The 17,138-nt window shown below is 35.2% G+C and overlaps 1 protein-coding gene across 6 annotated transcripts in view; it reads right to left on the bottom strand.

Annotated features, from left to right (window-relative positions):
• LOC107554184 (RNA-binding protein Raly-like) overlaps window positions 1-17,138 on the bottom strand; it is an 89,823-nt gene that overhangs the window by 10,458 nt on the left and 62,227 nt on the right. For all 6 annotated transcript variants that reach the window (XM_016236617.1, XM_016236616.1, XM_016236613.1 and 3 more), the window contains 4 exons: window positions 7,594-7,873; window positions 5,012-5,084; window positions 2,922-2,969; window positions 58-215 (listed from right to left, as the gene is read on the bottom strand). In XM_016236617.1, coding sequence (XP_016092103.1) covers window positions 58-215; window positions 2,922-2,969; window positions 5,012-5,084; window positions 7,594-7,849 — 535 coding nt within the window. In that variant the 5' untranslated portion in view covers window positions 7,850-7,873. The remainder of the gene's footprint in view (window positions 1-57; window positions 216-2,921; window positions 2,970-5,011; window positions 5,085-7,593; window positions 7,874-17,138) is intronic.

Here is a 17,138-nt window from a genome sequence, read left to right as displayed (position 1 = left end):
TGTAGGTCAGTAACACAAACAGTAAATAGAAACATACAAAATAGAAACTGAACTTACACTTGTGTTTGATAGAGCTGTTGGGAAGGATAGTGGATCTGGTCAGGAGTTTGACAGGTAATGACTTCACCCTGCGGACGACCGGCACTGCCACACGGGGACGCTTTACTGGAACCGCTCTGGGCACTGGAGATACTCTGCCTCGGTACTCAAACAGTCTGGAGACAGAAAGAGACATATGAAGAAACTGCTTCATGCAAGCACATGACTTCTATCAATGAGTATATAGATCAAACGAATTCTAAAAATTCAGCATGTTACAAGAATTTTAGAAAAATATAAACATAAAATAAAATGATAATACACGTATAATTAATACTTCTATACTTTTCCTTTGCATACATAATACTTTTTTAAAACACTTGTTGTTTTCCATTGTTGTTATCGTTTACTAAAGCTAAAATGATTAAAAACTGTTTTCAATAATGGAGATAAATATGAAATAAAATGTAAATATTGGATGAAAAACAAAAAACTATTTATTATAAATGTTGTACAATATAATTACGAAAATGACTAAAACCGAAATAAATATAAAGCTTAATAGAAATAAAAAAAAATTCAAAAGAAATAAAAATACAAATTTAAAATATGAAAATAAAAGCTCATTCAAAATATTAATAAATACTGTAAAAAATATATATAAATACCAAAATAACACTGGTATTATCTTCTTTTTTTTTAATACAGTCATCGTTTTGTAAGGTCACCTCATTTGCTTTGTCGTAGAAGTTAAAGGAGAAGTGTGCTCATATATTGTTAGGGAAAGCAAGAGTGAAGTGCAATCTTTTTTAATTATTATTAATTTGAACAGAACACATAAATTAACAGCAACAGGATGAAACCAGTGACAGATATATACACACATATACAAGAAAAGAGAACGAAAAAGAAAGAAAAACAAACAAACAGGCTCTAGCTGTATGGATGTGGTAGTTAAAACAGGTACAGAGGTAAGTTAAATCCATAATATCATGAGTTGTGAAGTGCAATCTTTGAGTCATCTTACAGTGAGAGCATACCAGTTTTCCATCCATCATACAACAACTCCTCTTGAACAGAGTGGGAGATGCGTCCTACTCAAAGGAGCTCAACAACTCCATCTCATAGCGTAAACTGACAGCGTACGTCTTTGCATTGTGGCCAAATTAGCTGACATGAGGCCAAAAGCCAATAGTTTGCAATCCAAGTCAATCCTAGAGCTCTGCTGTCAGGGATGAAGTGAGAGAAGAAGATACTTTTGCCTTCAAAGAGAAGCATGTCTGCTGCCCTGACAAGAACCTGAAAGCAACCAGCTGGCTTGCCACATGCCATCTACGGGGCTTCACAGACTGAGCTGCAATCCTAGAGATCTAAATTATTGGATATGTTTGCTGTAAAATATCGACTGCAGTCAGCATCGCCCCAAAGATGGCTGTAAGTCGGGGAGCAGAGATCACAAGAGAGATATCAACAAACATGTCAGCTCATCATATGGACGCAATATCCCATACATCTGCAAACAAGTACGTCCAGCTGAGTCTCGCAGCAGGGTTTCCATAGCTACTACCGAAAAGGGACGCTGGCCAACCGCGTGCTCGCTGAGCCAAAGTTTGCTTAACGGGTTGTGGAGGGAGTTCTTGTGAAACGCATATTTTTTCCTCTGTCTTTCTTTCTGCAGCTTGCAGCTGTGTATGAGTGTTTTTATGAGAGCTCCTTTAATTCTGCCAAGTTGTGAGAAAATATATTATGACAGGAAGAGCCGTGTTAGAGAGAGAACACTGTGCCTGACTTCAATATAAGTCACTGCTGGGTTACTGCACTAAGAAATGCTCCATATAAAGCCTGACTGCTGGGTTAGGAGTTCAGGTCAGTCTATTTCAGCATGAGCAAAAAGTGCTTTTGTACTCAATCAGTGTACTATATGAGTATTTTTTCTTTAATAAGTAGATTTAGTGTGACGATCAATGCATATGACATTTTAGCAAATAGTCCCTTTCTGATGATTTTATCCAGCAGTCACAAGCAGTTGAAGGTAGTTGATCACAATACTATTATAAATGATTAAAAGTGACAGTAAAGTCATTTATAATGTTACAAAAATATATATTTAAAATAATTCTTTTGAGCTTTCTGTTCATCAAAGAATCCTGAAAAAAGTATCATGGTTTCCACAAAAATATTAAGCAGCACAACTGTTTTCAACATTGAAAATAATAAGAAATTATTTTTTGAGCATCAAATCAGCATATTAGAATGATTTTTGAAGGATCATGAGACTGGAGTAATGATGCTGAAAATTCAGCTTTAATATCACAGGAATAAATTACATTTTAATATATATTAAAACAGAAAACAGTTTCCTTAAATTGTAATATTATTTTACAATATTACCGTTTTTACAGTATATTTGACCAAATAAATGCCGCCTTTCTTTCAAAAACAGTAAAAAATCTTACCGATCAGAAAATGTTTTAAGGGTAGAGTAAGTTTATTTGGATTAAATTAAAGATGATCACAATGTACATAAATGAAGAATCAGAAGTCTGATAATATGCATATTAAATGTTAATATTGTCTTCCAAATATAAAGTTAAATGGCTATAAATTATCCATTTTGTAATCATTATGGAAAATGTCCATTTATTACAGGTGTAAAAAAAAGTATTGTCCATCACTATCACATACCCTGCTCTGGAAGGGTGCAAACACAAACAAATGGTGATGCAAACAGTGAAATGCTGCTTGGCCAATCAAATTACAGGACAATGACTGTTGTATATTGGCATATTATTATACCTGGACTGTAAGTTTATGGATTGGATGGGACTTTAGTGCATTTCCTGTATTTCAACAAAATCATTTGTGCAAAATCATGGACTTACCTGTCATAGAAGTCATCTCTGTAGTAATCATAGTCCAAATCATAACCGCTGCAGGGATTAAACACAAAAAATACATCATTTTAAATATAGGTGATTCACAGGACTTTAAAAAAAAAAAAAACCTTTGCAACATTAAAAGGAGACCAAAGCAACTTCCAGTCAATTTCAACTTAGAAGTTGTGAAGTTTTTACTAGATAAAAAGTAATTACACCTTTACACCATTATTGAAAAGGGGGAAAAATATACACTACATGTCACACTATACAGGGCAAGTTGTCACAGTGCAAACATGCAATTTATTTACACATGCTACTTTTATTTGAAATGCCAAAATTAATCTAAAACATATAAGCCACTAAAACATGCACTACTGTGCCAAAGTTAGGGGTAAGTAAACTTTTTTAATGTTTAACTTCAATTTTTTTTTTTTTTTTTTTTAAACAAGCACGTTTCTATTTAGGGCCCAAGCACCATGGTGCCATGACCCTCTTGGAATTGCTCAGTTTCTTCTTCTCCAAAATGAATCACATTTTTGAGGGCCTAAACATGCTTGAAAACACATGAAACGTTGCACACATGCCAGAAGTGGCGAATTTTATTTAATATTTTTTACGTCTGATACAGGTTTCAGAAATGGGTGTGGCAAAATGGCTCGATTCATGTACATGTGACACACCAATACCTACAAAAAAGTCTCTTGGAGCAAAATCCGAAACCCAACAGGAAGTCATTCATTTAGAATTTTCTTGGCAAATTTTGTGCCGTTTTTGCCATTTCCAGGCATTGTATTTTAACAAACTCCTCCTAGAGATTTAATCAGATCAACACCAAATTTGGTCAGTGTAATCATAAGGCCTTTGTCATGTTAAATTGCGAAGATCTGAAAAAGGAAGTTGCTATAACTCAGGCATACAATGTCCAATCGGCCCCAAACTTCACATGTTTGATAAGAGTCCTGTCCTGAAAACATCTACATGCCAATATTCAGTTATAATTCACAGCGCCACCTGCTGGCAACAGGAAATGTCATGTTTTACACTAACTAAAACATGCAATGTCCAATCTGCCCTAACTTTTTTGTTGCATAAGAGTCTTGGTCTGAAGACATCTAAAGGCCAATATTCCATTATAATCATAGCGCCACCTGTTGACAACAAGATATGTCACAGAGCCACCAGCTGGCAGCAGGATGTTTGGCACATATAAATGACTTTGACATATTCCTCCTATATTTACCACTTTATAGGAGGAATATAAAGTGGTATATTTACCACTTTAAATGCATATTGCCCACTGTTCGCCATTTTCCTAAAGCCAACAGGTGGAGGTGAGCCCGGGTGCAAGGGCCCTTTCAACGCTGCTTGCAGCTTAAATTTAAAATGTAATTTATTCCTGTGATGGGAAAGCTGAATTTTCAGCATCATTACTCCAGTCTTCAGTGTCACATGATCCTTCTGAAATTATTCTAATATGCTGATTTGCTGCTCAAGAAACAATTCTAATGATCAATGTTTTTTTCATGACTATTTGATGAATATTTCTTTGAAATAGATTTTTTTGGTAATATTATAAATGTCTTTACTCTTATTTTTGATCAATTTAATGCATCCTTGCTGAGAATAACTGACCCCAAAACTTTTGAATGGTAGTGTATTTTAATTTAAAATGTACTATACACTATTCAAAAGTCTTTTGAGTGAGTTTAGTGACGTGTGGCCAAGTATGGTGACCCATACTCAGAATTTGTGCTCTGCATTTAACCCATTCAAGTGCACACACACACACCGTGAACACACACACAGAGCAGTATTTCTTAGCAATATGTAACCCCTAAGCATTCCTGTAAAATTTGCAGTGTTCCACGGGCGGTACAGTGGAATGCTAACAGGTAAGCAGTGAAATAATTATAAAACATGAAAAATGAAATTTGGACAACGTAACAGAAAAATATCAAACCACTGTTTTGGTCAAAATAAACTCACATGTGACAACTTACCCCGGTCTCACCTATAGAGTATCTAAATGTGTTGCAAGCTAAATATGTTGTTGAGTTGGTTAATAATACACTCTACTCTCATTCTGCAATCACCTGTATAATGTTGCTGCAGTTCTCTTTAGTCCTTTAGGCCTGTTGGGCTTGGGTTCACCTGCCATGTTAATGTCTGTGAACAGAACCGGAAAACACGCATTCAATCTAAAGTTTCATTTTTACTTATAAAATGCAGATTTAAAGAAGTGCACAGAGTAATTATATGACATGAGCAGACATACGTATTAAACAATGACAGATGGCAGAAGCCTTTCAAAGTGACATCTGCAGCTCTTTGATAATTGTACTTTACCGGGTGCACTTGAGGCTGCTATCTAATGACTCTGTAATTATCACGGTGAACTGACATTATGGACACTTGTTGTTAAGTGGGAGTGCTCTGATTTGCATAACCACATGCTCGATGCATCCACCAGAGGGCACTCAACACCCACTCAACAGGCCCAGAACAATCCGGCATCTGTGCTCTTCCCCACATTTCAGCCTCCAGAGTCTTCTGGCTTCCACTTTATAACAGCAATGACAGGAGGAGAAGCAGAAAGAGAATAATGGATAGGCGTGAGGCAATGGAAGACATGGCTCTGTCACCCGATTTCATATTTCCAACACTCAAGCGAATTCATAGGTGAGGCTTGAGACAGCGAGAGGCGCCAGGGTTTGAGGGAGAGATGTCAGCCGTGATGATTTCCTTCAGCTCTGGGACTGATTGGCCAGTAGGGAACGAGTGGGGCCGTGAGAGTGACAGGTCACCGAGGCTGTCAAGTGGAAGCCAAAGGCTCCGTGGAGCATGAAACAGCGGCTAATCTGACCACCGAAAAAAAAATGTATGTCATCAAGCAGCTGCGGAGGGCTGGAGGGCAAACGAGAGATGGAGAAACAAAGATTGGAACCGAAGGAGACAGAGATCGAACTAAATTCGAGGCAAAGACAGGATCGCGCAGCCAAAGAGATAGAGACATAAAAGGTGGAAGCTAGCAAATGAACAACTGTCTGATGTCCTCAGCGTGACACGAACACCTGCCGCTGACACACCTGTCCTGTTCCTCATTTATCTGAGGGGGGTGGGGCATCAGCGGTCGGTTGCCCGGATACCATCACAGCTGAAAAACCAATCAGTGTCTAGAGGTCACCTTATAGAGGACGCACCATTACTGGCTGGTATGATAAGGCTTAAAACTACTTGATAACTGAAATAGTGCAGTGATAATACGACCCTACATTGACTGTGTGCAATTCATTTGAAGGGCACCATTAGGTGGCACACGCAAAAGACGCACATATTTAGACTTCACAGAACTTAGCTAGTGTGTACTCTAGGGCATGAAAGCAATTGTTTATTGGTAAGGTTATGTTCAGAATAACATCCTACAATATCACTCTTGCTATTTCCAGTAAAATAGCATTAATATGTATTCTGTACGGCAAAATGTGAAGTATACAACAAAGCATACTGCACAGAATAGTATACTGCACACTGCAATGCACTTAACTTGACTTTTCATTTCCAGAGCTATGATTGAACAGTAATATCAGCTGTATAGTTATTAACATTTCCTTGTGGAATACTTGATCAGACCGCTGTTCAATAATAATATAATATAATATCATATATAATTTATTATATATATATATACACAGTAAAATATAATATAATGTCATATAATATAATATAATAATAATTATTATTTTTGCTGCATATAAATAGCAGCAACAACAACAATTATTATAGTACTATTATTATCATTATTATATTACATAACAAATTTGAATTAAAAACTCTAAGTAATTGTTTTTGACAGATTTTAAAAGTTAGCTGTATCCAGTAAATAATAGTATAAAATTAGTATTAAATACATAAATCATTTTATCAATTAATAATTATATAAATAAATTAATCATTATTATTACAGTATAAATACAACAACATAGTAATAATAATAAACATTTCAGAAATATATCATTTATTATATTTAGATTATATAATTACAGATTATAGATAATTAAAAATGATAGGTAACTGTTTTTGATGTTTCTGCAATGTATCATACTACTGTTTGAAATGTTTATCATTGCATACATACTATATCACATACTATTAAAAAAAATTGTTGGCAGTATCCAGTAATTAGTATGCTATTAATTTAATTCCGAACTCCTGGCACAGTGCATGCTAACAACATTCCCTCTAGTAAGTGCCCTACTTTTATTACGAAACAATAATCAGTACATGTATTCAACAACTACATGAAAAAGCTCATTACAAACTTAAAATTCACTGAGAACCTTGAAGAACCGAGAATGGAGCTGATGTCACATTGTCCCCTTTATAATGTTGATCTACTTGCACTATATTGACCGCACTTTGACCCCGACACAGTGATGGCCAAAGGAAACTGCCATCAATAGATATTAATCTTAACTGCTTCAGTGTCATGGGGCTCGCTCTTGGCAGCAGTCATAGCACATGCTAACCAAACACTCTACGGGGCGCTTAAAACGTCAGTTTGCTCCTACAGCAAGTGTTGTGCACTTTCTTTTAACCTTGGAGAGATGTTATTCAGATGCGATATATAACTCACCAATACAGTTCACGAACAGATTAATATTATTGTCCAACTCACCGAGGGTTTGTCCAGCAAGCACACGTCCATTTTCTCCAATGACGGCTCCTCGAGCTTGTCTCTCATTAGCGTACTGAACGAAGGCGAAGCCTTTGTGAACCGAGCAGCCCAACACACGGCCGTATTTGGAGAAGATCGTCTCTACGTCGCTCTTTTTCACCACCGCTGTGTTCAGGTTGCCGATAAACACACGTGAGTTGATAGACTTGGGGTCATTTTTGTTGGTAATGTTGCTCGTCTGGACTTTCAGCGACATCTTGGTTCAAATGTGAATAGCAATCTGGGGGAGAAACAGATCACAGAAGTTTAGACCAAGAGCTGTATAATTAGGTACATTTTGGATACTGTGAAATGAACAAACCATATTCCTGACTGAAACAGACAAAAAAAGATCAATTGTATAGATTTCTTTAAAAAGAGGACTTAAAACAACAAGCCATGAGCGGTGTTACGATTACTTTTGTGATTAAACTTCCATTAATTGTGTAAAATCACTTGTTTTTTTAAATGGCAACAACAGAAATATGTAAATTAAAGATAAATAGTTCATTTTTAACACAATAAAATGATAAAATGTTAATTTTCAACAAATTCATATAATAAGAATTCATATTATAATTATTAATAATAATTATTAAAAATGTAATATAAATTATCTATATTCTGGTAAATTATTTATATAAATTAATATGAATAATATGAATAAAATTGTTTATTTAAACATGTTATATTATTATTAACAATATTATATATAACAATAAGCAATATTAATTTCTACATATTAAAAATGATATGTAAAAAATATATATGTTATTATTATTATTATTAATAATAAATCATCTAAAAATATATTTTTTAATATAAATAAAAAATATAAAAAAATTATATTGTCTGTCAGGTAATATAATTACTTCCCAAGCCAGACAATCCACAGAGCAATATAATAGATAGACCTACAGTATATCTGGGGCCTTAAAGGTGCTGATTTTGCCCTTGAGCAAACATTGCTCTATGAATCATCCTGAACATGGACACGCCCTGACCTATATATCGCCTAATTAATGAATAAGTGATCAAAGCTCTCCTGACACAAGCACAGCACATCTGATGTACTCCATTTCTCACAGGCAAGACCAGCTACGCCCTATGCAGTAAAATCAGACAGAACTGTAATTTCTGTACACTGATCAAAGTGTTAATGACAGGCCATAAGAACGAACAATCACACATGAGATCGCCATTGTATCTCAAGACTGTAAAGGGATTCAACTGAGAGGAAAGTGAGACAGACTTTTGCTTAAAGGGATAGTTCACCCAAAAATGCTGTATGAGTTTCTATTGAGCACAAATGTAGATATTTTAAAGAATGTTGGTAACCAAACAGCTGATGGTAGCCACTGACTTCCACAGTACTTTTTCCATACTATGGACATCAAAGGCTACCGTCAACTGTTTGGTCACCAACATTCTACAACCAAAGGTCTCAGAGTCTCAGAGATCTCATTATGAACTCAAACATTTGTCATTTCTGAGCGATTCGATCCACATAAATGTTTAGTATGACACCCACTATTCATAGTCCAATCAAAGGATAAATTACATGGAGGTAAAATGGACTGCATTTCAAAAGATCAACCTCCAATCAATAGATTTCCTCTGAGAAGGCTCTGCTTTGCTTCTCTTAAATTTTATAATGAAGGGACATGAGAAGATAAGAGTATTTGGACCTTATTATGAGGACAGAAAAGAAGTCTGAAGTTAAAAGACGTGGTGCTTCTGACCAAGTGGCCCACCACTGTTCCTTATTAGCAGCGTTTGAGTGCCGCTGAATGTGAAATCAGGAGAAAGTGAAGACCAAACAGCAAGTCTGTCAGTGTCATCTGACTGTGTCTCAGGTATGACAGAAATAAGGTGTTCTGTGAGGGCCGTTCGTTTTCAGAGCAAGCGAACAGGAAGGTCATTTAGTGCGAAAGAGACGTTTCTCCTCTAATTACTAGCTCCTCTGTACATCTCACATTGCTGGGGATTGTACAAGTCTTTGAAGCATGTGCTGTCTTTCTTTCTTCCTTGTTATAATGACTTGGGCAATAAAGGTTTTTGAACTGTGCTTTTTACTGCATGCTATCATCCCGCTCGCAGAAATAACTAGCCAATTCATTGCTTTGCTTGAATTCGCCTTTAAAATCCTGCCTCTGTGGGGCCCATTAACACCTGTTAAAGTGTTTCTAAAGAGTTTGGTAGTTGAAAGCGTCAGAGGGTTTAGAGATCATGGATTGTAATTAAATGATCGATTAGACTGGGAAAATACTGGACTGGATTCCTACATCACGCCATGTTGGACAGCATCCTGACTGAAAGCATTCATGCGGCTGAAAGACTCACGCTAACTTAATGAGCTGTGGGTTTCAGCGCTCCCATTTTTCCTCATTATGTCTTTCACACAATTAACCCATTCAAGCATATGAGTTTAATCGAAGTGAAACCAAAAAAGAAAAATAAGGATGCACCACATTGGCCATTTTTGTTGGATAAAACAAAAACAAAACAAAAAACTACAGGGTGATACTGATACTTTGTCATTTTTCCAATTTTAACTTTTTTTTGCTTTAGAAATACACATTTAAATGAACACATAATATCATCATAACATATAAACATACACCTTTCAAAAGTTTGGGATCAGAAAGATTAATCAAAAATATAGGAAAAACCCTAGCATATGAGTTTAATCGAAGTGAAACCAAAAAAGAAAAATAAGGATGCACCACATTGGCCATTTTTGTCGGATAAAACAAAAACAAAACAAAAAACTACAGGGTGATACTGATACTTTGTCATTTTTCCAATTTTAACTTTTTTTTGCTTTAGAAATACACATTTAAATGAACACATAATATCATCATAACATATAAACATACACCTTTCAAAAGATTGGGATCAGAAAGATTAATCAAAAATATAGGAAAAATTAAATATTATTAGTGCTGTCAAAATAAACGCATTAACGCATGCAATTAATTTTTTCAGTTTAACGCACCAAAAATATTTAAGGCAATTAACACAGGGGCAGAGCTAGGTTGTCCACAACTGATGCTTCTGTTCTTTTTTCTTGACAACAATTGAGTTTATTTAGAAGCAGAACATCTTTACGGCAACATGAAACTGGAGACTTTCACTGGAGCTTCAGAAGAACAACAGTGAACTGCGGTCTGATGAAATGTTGTTAGGCCATATGTCAGTAAAAACAAATTTTCCTGTCCGGTCAGCCGTTATACTGTGCTCGTAGCCATGGGTGTAGAATATGCAGAGGATGTGTCCCCCCTTATGACGTGCCAAGAAATCCCTAATGTGGACAAAGGCATCCAGACATCGCTGTAGCTAAGCTGAATAAAAAGCAGAAACGTTTTGACTGATGAAATGTGAAGACAATAAATACACGATTGTGACAATATATGGTTTATGTGTGTTTTTTCAAGTCATCTTCAGGTAATAATTAAATAAAATATATGAACGATGCAGTGCTAATTGACATATAATTTACTACAGTACAGAAACTATTAAATATAAGCAATTTTCTGCCTTATTCTGTGATCAAAATCACAGAATATATTAAATATATGAATGATGCAGTGCTAATTGACATATAATTTATTACAGTACAGAAACTATGAAATATAAGCAATTTTCTGCCTTATTCTGTGATCAAAATGGAAAAAGTGTTTGTAGTATAAACCAATCATAAAATTGTCAATCGTTAAATATTAAAAAAATTTAATTTCCTAGAGACATCAGCAGTATTGGTATCAGTGATACTCGCCTTCAATCATAAAAAAGATGCCATTAAACAAATATTAAAAATATACTGTCTTTATGTTGTTTCTACATTAATTTGAAGATTGAATGTGACATTATTGCAATATAAAAGTATATTTAAAAACTTTAATGTCATGTAGAATTAATTGCAATTCATAGCAATTTCAGAAAAAATGTGTGATTAATTATTTAATTTTTAATTTATTAACAGCACTAATTATTACATAGTATTATTAAAATAGCTTTCTATTTTAATATTTTAAATATTACTATTATTTTTTAATATTTTAAAATGTAAATTACTACCGAAATATATTTTTATTGTAAGCATGATACATTATAAATGTATACTGTCACTTTTTGATAAATTTAATGTAGCCTTGCGGAATAAAAGTAGTAATTTCTTAAAATAAATCTCTTACTGACCCCAAACTTTTGAATGTTAGTATAATTATTCTATTAGAATTATTCAAATGACAATATTTTCAAAAATATTATAGTGTCTGCACTTCTAAACAATAAATCCCACTTTTTACCAATTGTGGAAAACATAAGAACATTGTGAATATTACAATTATAAATGCATGTTTAAACACACACACACACACACACACACACACACATTACAAATACTTCAGAAGTTCAGGTAACTTAAAAGCATTCTCTTTTTACAACAAAAATTTTTCACCGCTCTGTTTTTTTTTTATGTATTACCTAAGACACAGCCATGATCCAAAATAATCTTTCTGAGTGAATTAAGAAAATTTACCAGCCATGAAACAGTATTTTGCATAATGTTTATTAAAAATATATTATTTAATTAAAAATATATAATAAAATATTTGCTATCTTTTTTCTTCTATTTTACAAAATGTGCTGATCACTCCACTGTAAAAATATATATTTGTATTTTATAAATTAAACAAACATTACTGTAGTAAGTTTTAGAAGACAATAATATTACACTTTTCTACTTCAAAATGTATTGTTTATTTCAAAATTTCTTGTTTAATTCATTGTGCTACTAGCTATTCTTTATAATTGTGTGTGAAATTTACTAGCAATTTCTGTGAAACTGTTTTAAATATTTTCTTTTTAGAGTATGTCACTCAAAGGATATACGCCAGATACTACCTCTTATCAAATAATTATATACTTGATTTGTTGATTTAATGTGAGCAACATATCACATTTCACCACTGGTGTCACGAAAAAAAGGTTTTCCTAATAAATCTTCTGATAGTAAAAACATCATACAGAAGAAGAAGTGTAAACAAACACTTGTATCATTTCATTTTCTCAATGCTTGACAACATCAGTCTAACACATAGTAGAAACATCTAAAACACCTTTCATGTGCAGATTTCATTGTGTTCACTGATTAGATTATGAGCAGGAAAACATATTATAGAACCTACAATGCAATATTTAAAATTACTAATAAAACAACATTAATTATTATTATTAATTAATAATTTTACAAAATGTTTTTATATAGATTTAATTAAATTATTAATTTTATTGTAAATTATTGTTGATCATTAATAATTAGCATTTTTCATGCAATACATCATCAGCTAAGGCATCTCTAAAAACATTAAAAGCTGCCATATTTAATTAGCAGTAATGTGGTGAGTAGAGGGGACTGTTTTTTAACAGTCTAATGGATGAAATTAACAGAGGAGAGATTGGATTGGATAGAGTCCAGGTCAAACAGCGGCGCCATCCGTCAGGGATAGAGACACCAAACGTTCTCTCTCTCTCTCTCTCTCACACACACACACACACACACACATACACAGGCGTAATGGTTTTTAAACTGTACAGACCGTATATTCTATTGCCCTACACCAACCCTACCCCTAAACCTACCCCTCACAGGAAACTTTGTGCTATTTCAGATTTTCAATACACTCCATTCTGTGTGATTTATATGCGTTTTGAAAAGTGGGGACATGAGGTAATGTCCTGAAAAGTCACCTTCTCCTTGTAATACCTATGTCATACCTTTGTCATTATACAAATTTATGTCCTCATTTGTCACAAAAATGCGCACACACACACACACACACACGCACACATCTCTCTCTCAAGCATGTGACACTGGCACACAAACGTTTGACTATCCAGAGATTTGGCAGCGCTGTCCCACCACACAAGTTTCCCAGAAGCAGCTGCTTGCATTGCACAACACACTAATACCAGGTTATTACAATGTCCGGGGGGCTGAATGTTCATAGGCCTTTACTGCTGACCTGAAACCTGTGTTGCATTTTGTAGTAACAGTCCAGGTTAAAGCGTGCTGGAGGTTTGCATCTTAAACTGAACTCTCAGCATACGGATAATGTGCTCACACGAGTATTTCATTCCCTCAGAACGCATTCAACACTTAACGCAAGATAAATTGAGATGTAAAATTACAGTGTAGTTATTTGCGGTTCATTGACTGTGGGTTAATCTAGCTACTGTAAGACTTGATGTAAAGGTAAACTGAAACCTTGGTATATCCATGAATCTATCACAGTAAAAACACAAAGAGCAATTATACACACGCCACCTTTGATCAACTCGTAACACTGTACAAATTGAATTCTGTTTGACTTTACAAAGTCATGTGCTTGAACTCTCTCTTTTACACACACACACACACACACACACACACACACACACACACACACACACACACACACACACACACACACACACACACACACACACACACACAGTATTGAGTACTGTATGTGGCTGATGGGGGAAATGTATGTTCTATTTGAGCTTGTGCCAAAATCATCCATCAGTAATGGTTTTTACAGACAGGCAAATATGTTTGGAGGTCACTTAATAGGTCATTAGAAATGAGAGCACCTACCCCCCACCTCACATACAAACCACAGATGTTTCCGGAACAAGCACCAAACTGTCTGCTACCTTTCCCTGAGATGCTACTAGCCCTCTGTTGGAATCAAACAGCATCAAATTGTGTTTGGAAACAGCAGCCTGGGAATTAAGCTCCACTGTTGCCCAAAGCAACTAAATCAGAGTGTGAGCATTGAGGAAAGCATCAATTCATCAGCCAATCAGCTCCTCAAACTGTCGCTTTGTATCGGGTGAGATGTGCACAATTGTGGAGCAAACAGGAATCTAAAGAGATTTCTATGGCATTGGATTGTTAAAGGAATAAACCACAAATCTGTACAAGCTTTCTTCTGTGGAGCACAAAAAAGATTTTGAGGAATGCACTGGGCTGCGTTTTGCTAAAAGCATAATAAACAAAAGTAGATTGTAAAATGACTGTTTCCAAAGCATCATAACAAACACAAACTACAGACTGTACAAATGAGTTGAAACTGGCATATATTGCACATCTTGGCTCGCCTTCTTCCTCTTCCTTTCTGACACCCAAGGGCGCACTTGCTGGCGCCGCAGTGTTGTGCAGCACCGCTGTCACCGTTATCACTCTGGGGAGTAAAGAGCGGACCACCGCTTGATTGGTGAATGTCCCTCAAGCATAGCTCTCACCTCCATGTTGTGCACCTCCATACTGGCAACCCAGTGAACCTTGTTATGCTCAGTATGTCACTGCCAGTATCAGTCAACGGGTCTTAGAGTGAAAGCTTACACTGCGTACCCCAGATCAAAATTAAACTGATGCAAATTTGCAATCAGGCTGATTGTGAAGAATAGATTGTTCTGCAAAAAATATCACAAGAAATACACACTACTGTTCAAATGTTCAGGGCCAGTATGTTTTTGTTTTATTAATCCTTTTCTTTAGAGAGGATGCATTAAATAGACCAAAATTACAAATATTTCTAATGGCACAAAAGATGTGTCATTCAAATAAATGCTATTATTTTGATCTTTCAATTCATCAAAGAATCCTGAAGAAATGTAACAGTTTACATTAAAATATTAAGCTGCAAAATTGTTTTAGTTAATTACAATTAATCAGGCAACTGTTTTCAACATTGTTAATAATAAGAAACATTTCTTGAGCAGCAAATCAGTATAGAATAAGGATCATGTGACACTGAAGACTGGAGTAATGATGCTAACAATTCAGCTTTGCATCACAGGAATAAAGGACATTTTACAATAAATTATAATAAAAACAGTTATCTTAAATTGCAATAATGTTTCACATTTATATTTTTACTGAAACATTGTTAGTGAGAAGCAGAGTCTTCTTTCATGAATATAAAAAAAAAAATCGTACCGATGATGAAGGGTTGTGTAAATGTGTAGAATTATGCTGAACATTTACGAAAACAACTTTAAATATTTCCAGTTGGTAAATTACACATATTACAAACATAAAAAACAAAAACATGTAGGCCTTGATTAAGTTACAACGCACCATTTCAGTGCGTCATGAATAGACAAGTCACTCTTAAGTAGCACTCAAACATTCACACATTCATGGTAAATGCAGGTGAAAAGTTAAAAAACATTCATAACCTTGCACACAGGGAAGTGTTTATAGATAAGTTCTGTCAGGACCACTATCGTCAAAGATTGACAGAGCTGAACTCTGCAGGACTGCGGCTCTCTAGGACCGAACTTGCCTACCCCTGCCCCAGGGTAAACGGAACAAAACCAACATAAATGTATTGCAGATATCGTTAAAGTTCAATAATTTATGTACACATTTTAGAATTAGTCTGATTCAAAGGAGAATCAAAAGGCTGAATCCTGACTGACAGAGGAGGAGCTGGGGATGGAGCAGTGTAATTAGCTATTGAGCAATGCGAAAACTGCTGATAATACTGAGGGACCTTATATATGAATGCTTAGATAGGTGTCGTATTCTTATAGGTAGATGGGGATCAGCTGAGAGTCAGTTAATGCGAGCTTGACTAACGTGACCTGCCAGAACTAACGCTACGCTTGATATCTGTCATTACTGGTAAAAAAAAAAAAGTAGTTGCAATGAATGAACAGGATGCTTCAAAATGAAGCTTTACAAAGGATGCAAGCACGTATGCTAAGGGGCGTAACATTTCCGTCACACACTAGAGGCATTCGGCCAATCACAATGCACTGGATAGCTGGCCAATCAGAGCACACCTCGCTTTTTCAGACTGATGAGCTTTGTAAAAATCAACGCGTTTCAGAAAGGCGGGGCATAGAAGAGAAACAATAATGTACATTATATGGAAAACAATGTTTTTTGAACCTTAAACCGCATAAACACATTGCATTACACCAAATACACAAAATAATGTTCTTTTTAGCAACGTCATATGACCCCTTTAAAGGCATTATAAAGTAGTCTTCATTTCTTCCTCACACACAGCTATCATACGGCTTAAAAAAACTTGGATATAGAGTGCACAAGTTATAAGGACCACTTTTATAATATTTTAGCAGTGTGTTATTGTGATTTTGGAGCTTGACAACCTCATTATACTACACATAATGGCCAAAACATTATTCAAAATTTCTTCTTTTGTGTTTCACAGAAGAGAGAAAGTCAAACTGCAACAGCACAAGGGTGAGCAAATGATGACAGAATTTTAATTTTTAGATGAACTATCCCTTTAAGTCAGACAACACAGCGAGGAATATACGCACGGTTGGTGGCTGCCTGTGTCAAATTTATATCTCTACTACCTCCTCCAAAAAAAAAACAGGCTTGCATCCGCTCCAAATTCTCTATTTTCTTTTTTCTCGACTCTGAGGGCAGGTGTTGCCAGAGATAAAAGAGAATGCAGAATAAACGAGTGTGCTTG

Source organism: Sinocyclocheilus grahami, unplaced genomic scaffold (genome assembly GCF_001515645.1).
Source record: "Sinocyclocheilus grahami isolate Dianchi unplaced genomic scaffold, SAMN03320097.WGS_v1.1 scaffold493.1, whole genome shotgun sequence".
Classification (NCBI taxonomy): Eukaryota; Metazoa; Chordata; class Actinopteri; order Cypriniformes; family Cyprinidae; genus Sinocyclocheilus; species Sinocyclocheilus grahami.
Note: the sequence above shows the minus strand (reverse complement) of the source record. Positions and strands in the feature narration are given on the sequence as shown.